The 11,128-nt window shown below is 38.1% G+C and overlaps 1 protein-coding gene across 5 annotated transcripts; it reads right to left on the bottom strand.

Annotated features, from left to right (window-relative positions):
* Window positions 1-1,063: 1,063 nt before the first annotated feature.
* Window positions 1,064-8,519, bottom strand: LOC112171908 (kinesin-like protein KIN-7E). Of its 5 annotated transcripts, none has more exons than XM_024309044.2 (16): window positions 8,109-8,519; window positions 7,807-7,882; window positions 7,310-7,460; window positions 6,803-7,222; window positions 6,546-6,635; window positions 6,360-6,460; window positions 6,143-6,256; window positions 5,977-6,058; window positions 5,836-5,903; window positions 5,685-5,750; window positions 5,460-5,584; window positions 4,341-4,680; window positions 3,671-3,772; window positions 2,714-3,583; window positions 1,969-2,282; window positions 1,064-1,633 (listed from the first exon to the last, which is right to left on the bottom strand). In XM_024309044.2, the coding sequence occupies exons 4-16, from the start codon at window positions 7,020-7,022 to the stop codon at window positions 1,312-1,314; spliced, it is 2,814 nt and encodes a 937-aa protein (XP_024164812.1). In that variant the 5' UTR covers window positions 7,023-7,222; window positions 7,310-7,460; window positions 7,807-7,882; window positions 8,109-8,519; the 3' UTR covers window positions 1,064-1,311. The 5 variants fall into 5 exon arrangements, with proteins under 5 accessions (XP_024164812.1, XP_024164815.1, XP_024164811.1 ...); XM_024309047.2 differs by having other exon boundaries at window positions 7,807-7,877; XM_024309043.2 differs by lacking the exon at window positions 7,310-7,460.
* Window positions 8,520-11,128: the final 2,609 nt, after the last annotated feature.

Genomic DNA, 11,128 nt, shown 5'->3' with positions numbered 1-11,128 from the left:
CTCAGAGCGAAAGGAAGAACAAGGCCGCCGAATCCATCGTTGATCAGAATAAACTCGTCCCCGGCGCCATGATCTCCGGCGGAGACAGCGTTTTCCGAGGTGTGGTGAAGGCGGCGGAGGAGCGAGGTCGATCTTTGGAGGTGCTGACGATGTCGTTTTCGTCGATTTCCGGGAGGACCAACTCCTTCTTGCTCCACGGCGATGGCGGCATACCCAGTAGTGACGGGGAGGGAGGGGGCCGGCGTCATGGGCATCGTGCTGGAGAGAGAGTGGAGAGAGAGAAAGAGATGAAAGATAAAATAGAGTGGCATTCTGTAGTTTATTAATTAAGGCGAGGGTAAAATTGTCATTTTAATTTAAATTGGGTTAGTGGGAGTAAAAATCTGTTGATGGGGCAAGTGGGATAACTTTGGCTCATTTTCGGGCTTTTGGTCAAGGACCCATTTAAATAACGAATTCCTTCGTTTTTTTCCACATAGAAATTTAAAATTTCCAATCTGATAATGCCTCACTTTCAATTAAATTCCATCATTTTTTCTCTCATCCAAACACACTCTTAAAGTTGAAATTAACTTGACAGATTTTCAGTCAAATAAGGGTTTTAGTAAAGGATAATCATTCATGTTACATGCATGTAACTTTTTTTTTTTTCCCTTTGATCGAGATGAATTTCTAGGCTTCGAGATTAATCTGTGCCAGAGTGTCATGTCAGAGATGGGGATGGGATTATGACGCTTAAGAGGAGATAATTTTGGTAACAAAGGAAACTATCAGGAGTCCTTCCTTCTTCTAAATAGCCAAGAAGAATTTATCCAAACGAAAAAACACAGCCAAGAAGAATCTTGTTTTTTTTTTTTTTTTGAATAAAAACGATAACTTTTTCCCCACCCCTAGTGAAATTTGAACTTATAAACTCAAATGTGTAGGTTTTTCCAAATAATCAACAGGCGACTGCTCACCAAGCACAGCCTGACCGTTGAGTTAGTGCTTTGTTGTAGACACAGGGTGGGGTAGACACAGACGCGCTGAGAGTGGAAGTGCTAATTTGAACCTTGTTACTTCATGCATTAATGAGTAAATTTTCATAGCACAATTAGTAACAGAAACATTCCAAATTACATTTCACTAAAGATAGAACAATGCCAGAAAACCATTTTACCAAACCAGAACCCAGCATAGCCTTCTAACTGCTGAGCACTTCAACTAAGATTAATATAATCCTCTAATACTCATGACCAATCCATTCGATGATTCCTATATGGCCTATCTAACATGACAAACTGCCAAGTGGAACGAATATGAGCAACAAGTTTATATAAGAGATGCTGTGCTATTTTTCCATCCAAAGGATCTACGCTTTGCCTTTGGGGACGCAAAACTAAGCCCAAACATTCCCTTGAGGGCCTGCCCTTGCTCTACGAACCTGACCAGCTTTGCAACGATGGAAGCACTCTCCATTACGTGGTTCATATCCTGTGTGTTACTCCATAGGCGGTTGGCTAGCTGCAGCCTTCTGCGCTTTGAGTCCAGTGCAATACCCCACTTCTCAAAGAGACGCTTCCTCTCGCGTTCTGAAAACCTTCTCTGCATCAGCTTGCTTAACATCTGTCTCTCACGAGCAATAGCTCTCTTGCTGTGTATAAAAATAAACATGTCAAATTATATGAAGGCACAGAATTGCTGCATGAAATTTATGTTCATGGAAACTTAGGTCCAAATTTTACATGGACTCTAACATAAGTCTAGAGAACCATGTGACAATCTATTTACTCTTGGCAAGTTGGCATATTGGCTGGTGTATTGAAATTCATCTTGCTATCAGCTAATGTGTGCCAATCGGCCCTAGTGAAATGACAATTATTGAACAGTTTTTATATATAACTGAGTAGCCATGTAAAATGACAATCATCAAGTAGATTTTACTAAAATGAGTAGCTACAGACTGGATGTATACGAGAGAGTGTGAACCTTGAAGCCAAAGTCAAAGTCTGACCATCTTCCACAGCCTGATCTCCACGGGAATAAGTTTCCTTTAGGAAAGAAAGTCTCCTGAGCTCTACCTCCATGTAAATGGAATCCGTAGGATCACCTTTGAATAGCAAGAAAAAGTAGGTTCTGTGGACCACTGATATGTAGCAAGTTTCCCAAAGTTCAAATATGGCCTTTTGCTGTCTCTCAAATTCTAGAGGCCAATCAGGAATTTCTGATACTTCAAGCATTGGATCAATTCCTACGTCTTTCACACTCTTTTCAAACTTTCCAGCTGCTCCTGTTTCATGGTCCTGCCACATTCATAGCAATACAATGAAGCAAAAAGAGTCATAAGAATCTGAAACTCATACATGCAAAATATAAAAGAAGTGCACTTGCATTACATGAGTTGTGAGAACATGCAACTTAAAATGCTTATGAAGTTACATAGTCCATAATTGAACAAGCCCGCATGAGACTGTCGACATCTATAAACATCGCATGCTCCCCAAGTTTGGTCAGTATGAAGTTATGAACTTTAAGCATGAATATCAAGCATCGATACTGCATAACATTTCATAATCTCATGAATCACCACGATCTAGGACATTCATAACATTCAAAACCGAAGTGGTCACTTCAAATAAGAAATGAACTCTGGAGAAAGCAAGATGGACATGCATAAATGACAGCTTTTCTAATTTTTTTTTACCAAAAATTCAGAAGTCAGGCACATTCTTACCTCACTGTTGACAATTTGCTTGTCAAACTCAAGCTTTCTGGCCATTTTCTTTAGTCCTGTGACGAAAGTATGGACGCTAGTAATATCCCCGTCTGCAGTACTCTGTGCCCCAAGCTCATCCACAGCACTCCCAATGGAAGACTGAGAATCATTTCTTGACAACCTTATACTGGAATCATAACTTGAGAGAGCAAACTTCCTCCCAAAACCTTCAGGTCTCCCAGGAAAACTTTTCTCAAACCCATTAGTCGGGGTTCTCTCTCCTATATCAGGAGAAGATGAGCCAGTCATGAGGCTTTCTCTACAACTCCAACTCCTGGTTAACTTAAGGCTTCTAGAACTCAACATATCTGCTGAAATGGCATTTGGAAGTGATTCAACAGGGTAAGAACTACGCAGAGAATCATTTGTTGTTCGTAATTCTTGTAGTCTCTGCTCTAACGCGCCATATGCAAAACCATTTTGCATCCTACTGCTGTCTCTAGCTGCATTCATGGGGGTTATCATTTCTTGACCAGCTACACTTGTATCCCCATTTAATGTCAAGGAGAATGCTCCTTCATTTCCAACAGTCCTGTCCCTGCTTGACTCTTCCATCTCAATACAGCAAACCTCTTTGCAATAGTCATCAGTGTCTTGTGCAGTTCCTTTGGCAGTATCCTCTAGACTCTGGTCTTTAGAGTTCCCTGGAAGCTGGGTGTACGACTCCTCAGGACTGCTCTCACCGTCTCTGTCTTCAAAATGTGGATTATTGAACTTTCTGACGCCATTTGAATAACGAGGATCGGCAATGCCTGATGACTCGGATACTGAATATTCATCATCCGACATATCCCCGGCTTGCCATTTAGGATGATGACTATCTGTAGTCTGTTAGAGAGAAAATATGCAAGAGTTAGAAGAATATGGGCATTAACATGTAATGAAACTACATGATAGAAGGCAAATAATATGTACTTGTCTTGAGTCATTATCATTTCCAACCATCCTCAATAAGTCCTCCACCCGTGATTGAGCAAGATCTCGTTGCTTTGTCAGCTCTCTGATTTCCTTATCCATCTGCACAAAAACAGATGCAATGCCTTGGTTTAAATGCATTTGAATTTACATCGGCATATATGAATTTAATGCCTTGAACCCAATTAGACCTAAGATGAGTACATGATTCAAAGAAACCCAGTTCATGATGTAACAAGAGGAGAAGTAATCTTGACATTGGTAGATACTTATTACACGAAGATTCTCATAGGGAAAACAGGCAATTGGTATAGTTTGAATAGAAATGGAAACTTCTACTGCTTTACAAGAAGGTCTCGGTGGTGTACCTGATTTACGAATATGGACTATGAAAAATTTGCCAGAGAAAGAATGTCCAAATTTCCAGGATAAACATGTGTTTGTTTGTGAAACCTAGAAGCAGAATCCCACATATTTCAAATGCAGTCTGTGTTTGTTTGTGAAACCTAGGAGCAGAATCCCACATATTTCAAATGCAGTCTTCCTACCACATTAATTTTTTTTTTTTTTAATAACAGTGATCTCATGTATTTGCATCTTAAGCAATGTCTTCCCATCTATAACAGGTACATTCCCAACTGTAAATAGAACTGAAATTGAGAATCTTTACCTTTTCAATCTGAAGATCTTTCTTTTTGAGTAATGCTACATAATCAGAAGCTGAGGAAGGAGGGCCGGGTGTCCTCAGCTCGCTTTCCAATCTAGCTAGCTCTTTTTGCAATTGCTTAACTAAGGCCTTGTCTGACATGACTACATTGACCTGCGCTTTTGTAGTCACTTCTTTTGCGCAACAAGCAAACAAAAGGGTGTTTCTAGTTTGCTCAACATGGCTTCGGGCAGGGCTCAAAGTGCAAATAATGGCAGTTCTAGCATTACCACCCAAGCAAGGCTGCAGTATGCGTGTCAGCTTAGAATCTCTGTAGTTGATGTGTCCATGTCTTCCTTTACTGCTATGAATTAAATGACCACAATAATGAAGGTAAAGATGATATCACTGTGATTAAAGGACAGGATAAAGTTTCAACAGATAGAAGGAAACAATTTTTTTTAAGGCAAACTCCTGTTTTATATCAAAGAAATAGGATCTTTTTATTCATGGATGTAAACAGAAAAACATTATTAATTGCTCTTCTAATCAACTCGCACTAAGAATATTCGAATCTATTTCAGATAAGAACCAAAACTAGGCATCGATTTAGGCGCAGCTTGTTGTTGATCTTACCTACCCAGTAATTCAATACTTGTTGATTTTCAAAGTAATATTAGACAAAATACTGGAAAACTGAAAATCTGATCAGATTTTCAGTTTCAGGCCTCCCTTTGTTTGAAATTAACTAGAAAACAGATACAGAAAACCAAAGAAAACAAAAACTTTCGGTCTGTTTCCAACCCAATAAATCCCAACGTTGTCATTATTATTGCTAGACCTCCATAACACTGTACATGTCTGATAGATGAAAGTTCAAAACGATACTCTTTTCAATTTGCTTTGGTTATAACAATCATGCTGCCATAAATAATTATCAAAGGCATACATATGAAATAAGTTAAACGTAATGTTTTCTCCAACTTACGTACAGTGTCCATTTAATCCATGAGAGGGGTCCAAGGTGCTAAATACAGCAAAAATATACTCCTCAATTAAAAAAAACCTGAAGAATTATATATATATATATATATATATATATATAGTCAAGTAGATAAACATAGGTAGGAGGGACTAGACAACCTTAGCTTGCGTATAACAGTGCTAAGAGTTAGCAAACTGCGATTGATGTGGCAGCCTTCTTTTAATCTTGTCCCAGCTGATAATGACTGAGATGCACGCTCACTGCCTGCCAAGTCTACAAAATTCTGCAACCAAAGTAATTTTAAAAATGAAGTCATTCATTAGTTACAAGACATAATTTTATCTATTGAGCACAGATCCAATACATAATTGATTAGTAAGTACCACACTAGCTGCAAGGGTGGTTGAGTTTCCTTTGCCTAAGAACTCACGAGCAGAACTTTCGATTGCCTACAAGGTGTTATAAAAGTAGGATTAGAGAGAAAAGTTATACAAATGAATATCCGCATTAAGAAAAGATGAGGATGGGACGCACCAATCTAATAATTTGATGTGATCTGGAGCTTTTTTCGTTCAATAAGGTCTCCCCTATCTGTCTTTGAGCTGCCAGAATATCCAAAAATTATTTGAGATACAACACTTCATAGTAAAAGCAGCATTTTCTAAAATGATTTACCTTCACAAATAGAAAGAAGCTCCTTCAAATGGCTCCAATCCCTCAAAGTTTCCTCAGTGATTTTCTCTATAATAGTCCCACGCTGAGAAGAACAGGAATTTGTTAAAGTAAAATTAATATGCAGAAAGGAGATTATTATTTTTCAAGAAAATACAAAAGTGGCCACCTCAGGATCATCTAGGAGCCTAAGTGGAGTATTATCTGTGCTTAGAAGGTCTCGAACAGCTTCATTGTATATCTCAATTGCTGAAAACTTAACAACAAAAGCTCTTTCCTCATGCTGAATGAGTTAACAGTGTCTGTATTAGTCTTGTTGCAACAAAGAGGATTTATGAGGACGAAATTTAAAGCTCTAAATGAAAAACAGCATAAAAGTAGTTTACCCTATGTATATAGTCAAATATTTCCGCTACTGTAAACTCTGTGATACCATTCATGGTGTATGTTTTCCCACTGCTTGTTTGACCATATGCAAAAATACTCGCTGAAAAAAATTTAGGTGTAAGCTCTTCACTAGTTGCACAAGTGAGGTACCAGAAAACAATCATGACATAGATTGTTATACTTACAGTTGATACCATTGACAACTGAAAGAGCAATTTGTTGGGCCCCTTCTTCATAAACCTGTCTTGTAGGGCAATCACCTCGAAATACTTTGTCTATCACAGAAATAAGAACAAAAATTATAAACTAGTTAAACATGTATCTCCTTAATTTATGTACTGTTACTAAACAATCTATTCCCAGAAAAATCTACTGCAGGACATAATAACATTATGATCCAAAATTCAAGCAACTCAAACAAAGTGTATGAGCATTTTCTTACCAAATGTATAAGCATTTGGAAATGTAGACCCTTCCCGAAGCGTATTTCGGTATAAGATGGTGGTGTCATTGATGCATTCCCAATCTGATACTTCATTCGATGCAAGCTCCTTCTCATTTAAGGGCCTCAACCTGACCAAAACTAGAATCTTCTCTTCGCGAGCACTTGCTCCCTGCATCTTCTCCCACTTCATCAGGTCTTCCCTACCAATTGCCCCCATTATATCACTTTCCCTATCGAATGATCTTATCCACCCAACCGCCAATTACTCAAGAGAAACAATCAACTTTCTCAAAAACAAGCTCAGCCTACATCCCATCAAGTCACTCTTGCTTCCACCACAATGCGAGACTATTTAAACGTAATAAAGCAAGGTTGTTGCACTTGCCAGATAATTTAGGCCCTCCATGACCACATTATCTGCAATGCAAAGCTAAACCATGGTTACCATCCAACCACCTCAGGAAAAGCAACAACACAAACATAAAAAACCAAAATGCTGATTACCAGTAACATCAGCATCAGCATGCTTAAACATGGCTCTTTTAAACCTTTAACCCCAACCAACTTAAATTGATATCAAGAAAGAGACCGGCCCCAAAGAAAAGAGACCCACCCCAATCACGTCCTTTATTGCACCAAAAAAGGGTCGTCGTGGCTATAATCAACCCCCAGAAGACAACGTCGCAAATTAAATAAACTAATTAATCATAGTTTTTGTTCAGGATAATCATTCCATTAAGTATATAAAAATTGGACCATACAAATAAGATCACATTTTTTTATACGTCGACCAACAGCAATGTCAATTCGGAAGTGGCGACCCACTACTATGCTTCACAAGCAAGCAACGGAGTCTCACATAAGAATCTTCAAGCACAACAATCAAAAGTAAGATCCAAGCTTCTCAGTAATTTTTTTTTTTGTTTTTTTAGTCGCGGTAAAAAAAAATCACTCAACCAGACAAAACCGTTGAGAGCTTGGAAATGTGGCTAAGAAAGTACCGAAGAAGACGAAGCTCTCTCTGACAGAACGCCGTCGTTTCCGCCTGGCCAGTCTGAACTCTCTGCTCCCTCTGCTCTGCATATTCATCCAAGGACAAAAAACAGTTACATTTATTACGCAAATTTCAAAATAATTAAAAAAAAAAAACCTGATAAAAATAACCAAAAAAATTTAATGCATTAGACGTCGGAGCTATAAAAACAAATCCAACGGCTAATCGCTTCGAGAAACGCCAAAAACGTGGCGCAAAATCACAGATTCCGATTTCAGAAAAACGCCCCTGGAATTTCAATTTAATTACCTTCGACGACGTCGCGCGTTCGGAGGTGCCGGGAAAATCACAAGGAAGAGGAGGAGCTACTTCTGAGCTTTAAAAAAAGCCGAGATTTAGTGAGGAGGAAACTACTTTCAAGAGTGCTGAGGAGGAGAATAAAGCAAAAGCGGAACGGAGAGCAGAGAATGCGAGGAAAAAGAGAGCACAAACGGAACGGAAACTGGAGCTTCTATGGAACAGTAAAAATCGGCGATTTTTAAAACGGACCACGTCGCACGATCTGAGAGCAGCTAAACGGGAATGAGAGACGGTTTGCTAGGACTAATAAGAGAAACTTCTGAGGGGCTGTTTGGGAAATTGCCGTTGGGGAGCCTTCTGAGCTCTCTCTGTGATCTGGGAGGGAGGGACCGAGTGAGGGAATGACTGTTTTGCCCTTGGCTAGAGAGGTGGTGGAACCGTTGGAACGTGAAAAAGGGTTGGAACGAGTAATCAGTTCACGCGTGTGGGAAGGTAGTTTGGGGGTTATAACTGTTTTGGTTCGGTTGAGGTTGATCACCGTTGGATAGATGGGGTTTTGGGGTTGGTTAGAGGGGGGGGACGGTCAGGATTGGACGGTGGAAGGGAGTGGAGTAAAAGAACCGAAAAGGGGAAAGATAAAGAAGTCATGTCATGGGAGGCAGTGGAACTGAAAAAAGTGGTGTAAGAATCATTACAAGCATTGACCCGATTACTTGTATACCAAAAAATTACCGGACCAAGAAAAGGAAAAGTCATTTTATATTGCAAGTAGGGTAAAAAGAGTGACATTTTACCCAAAAAGGACAACCATTCACAACCCCACCAAAATCTGATCAAGTTATTTCTCTTAAAATTATACTAGCCTTTTTACCTAAATAAAAAAATAAAATATAAAATAATATCATACTAGCCTTCTTACACACACAATAGTCCTCATGCACGCACCGTGCAGAAAGACTGTACTCAAGCATAGGGCTGTCAATGGATCGTGTTGGGTCAAAATATTTGTCGTGTCGCAAGATATAAACCTAAACTCAAACTCAACCCATTTAATAATCGTGTCAAAAATTTAAACTCAAACTCAACCTATTTATTAAACGGGTCACCCGTTTCCAACCCGCTTAACCCATTTAATAAATAGGTCGTGTTTTGTTACATAAAATGACTCATTTAAACATTAACAATGGGACCCATTTAACTAAAAAATATATAAATTGATTAAATTCACTAAAAACTCCACAAGACGAAAAATATAAATAATTATATATAATTTATAAATAATTAAATCAAATAATTAAAAAGCGAAATATTTCAAATTGTCTAATCCTATGATCAAATACTCCAAACGTCCAAAATTTCAAGAAGAAACATAGTACAATCGGGTTATACGGGTTCACTTCGTGTTGGCGGGTTGACCCGTGGCCGACCCATTTATTAAATGGGTCATGACGGGTTGACCCACCACCGACCCGTTTTTTAATCGTGCGGGTTCAACCCGCTTTATTTCGTGCAGGTTTCGATTCGTGTTATCGGGTCGTGTCAGAATTGACAGCCCTACTCAAGCATGCATAGAATATTTGACAATGAAATAATATTAGAAATAATTGATAACAATATATGTTTATGTTTTTCTAATTAAATTAAATAATATCATTATGTGTTTGAGTTTTTTTTTTGGTTGGAAGTGGGTGATTTAGAGCAATTCGATATAGTTTCACAATACTTTTTTTTGTTTTATGAATACAAAAACAAGCATAATATATACTCTTTCAGCCCATCCAACTTATAAAACACGGAAAACAAATTCAAGAATACATCTCCGGGGCTATGAGTACATATGAGAAACGTCTTTATATAGTTTTCATTGTTTATAGAGGTTTTAGAGAACACCCATCCAACATGCAATCAAAGAAAAAAATATATACTTACTCATCTCTTTAGACCTTCATGTCTTTCTTCCTCTCTCTACAGCTTCTATAAGACCATAAATCTCATATGCTTTATATGTTGGATTTGCAAGTTACAATACAATACTTCTTCATGCTAATATTTCTATAAATGTTTCACTTTTTCTAAACAGAGGTGTTGTGAAGAAAGAGGAGCAAGGATTGATCAAAGTTCTTATTTTGATCTGAACGTTGTCAAATCTGGTTTAGATCGATGATGAGATTGGTGGTTTGGGGTGACATTCTTAGACTTAATTGGAGACAATTTAATTGTCCTACAACATAGGGGATTGAAACTAAGGTTGAGGGATCTGATTGTTTGAATTACAATAAGGATTTAAATGTCATGCCCTGAATTTAGAATAAAAAAATTTGAATCTAAAACGCGAAAACCTAACGAGCTCAAAAAGAACACTTTCAATTTTTTTCATTTAAACTATGCAACAAAACCAACCGAGCTCACAATGTCAATACCGACTAGTTCTTTAGAGTCACATATTACATTACAAAAGAGTTTAAAAATTCAACTGAATAACAGTTCAATGAGTAAACACACCCATCACATTCATTACATAGCGTAAGACTAAAACCAAAGGTACTTCTATATCCAAGCTACGACAACGACAACACCTCAGCTTCAACGACGGTTACCCGTTACTCTAACCTACACAATAACCTTACACCATGGAATAGTGCACCGGGTTGAAACAACAAACCCGATAAGCTTTTGCAAGCTAGTGTGAGTAAACCCAAATAACCACAAAACATCTTTCCGACTCAAGGACAACAAATCAATCTTAATGATTTCTCAACTCACTACGAATCTCAACCACAACTACACACCAATAAACTAAATAAAACCAGTAATTCATGCATAGAAAATTAGTTCAAGAGATCACCAAAAAGCACACAATCCAAAATCATAGTAATTCCTGCATATAATTTAGCTCAAGAGATTACATTAAAATCAAACAATAGAAGTCATAGTAATCTCTGCATATAGTTTAGTTCAGGAGATTACATTAAAATCAACCAATAGAATGAAAAAGGAAAATAAATAAGGAAGTCAAACAACTCAGGCGA

The sequence above is a fragment of the Rosa chinensis genome, chromosome 6 (assembly GCF_002994745.2).
Source record: "Rosa chinensis cultivar Old Blush chromosome 6, RchiOBHm-V2, whole genome shotgun sequence".
NCBI classification, from domain to species: domain Eukaryota; kingdom Viridiplantae; phylum Streptophyta; class Magnoliopsida; order Rosales; family Rosaceae; genus Rosa; species Rosa chinensis.
The sequence above is the reverse complement of the archived record's forward strand: the minus strand, read 5'-3'. Positions and strand labels throughout refer to the sequence as shown.

What these genes read in the sequence shown, in the direction of transcription:
- LOC112171908 (XM_024309044.2), bottom strand. Translation starts at nt 7,022, where the DNA reads ATGGGGGCAATTGGTAGGGAAGACCTGATGAAGTGGGAGAAGATGCAG. An exon ending in TCCAAATGCTTATACATTTG is followed by an intron (nt 6,636 to 6,802) that starts GTAAGAAAATGC and finishes TTTCTGTGATAG; the next exon opens with ACAAAGTATTTCGAGGTGAT. An exon ending in AGCAAATTGTCAACAGTGAG is followed by an intron (nt 2,283 to 2,713) that starts GTAAGAATGTGC and finishes TGAATGTGGCAG; the next exon opens with GACCATGAAACAGGAGCAGC.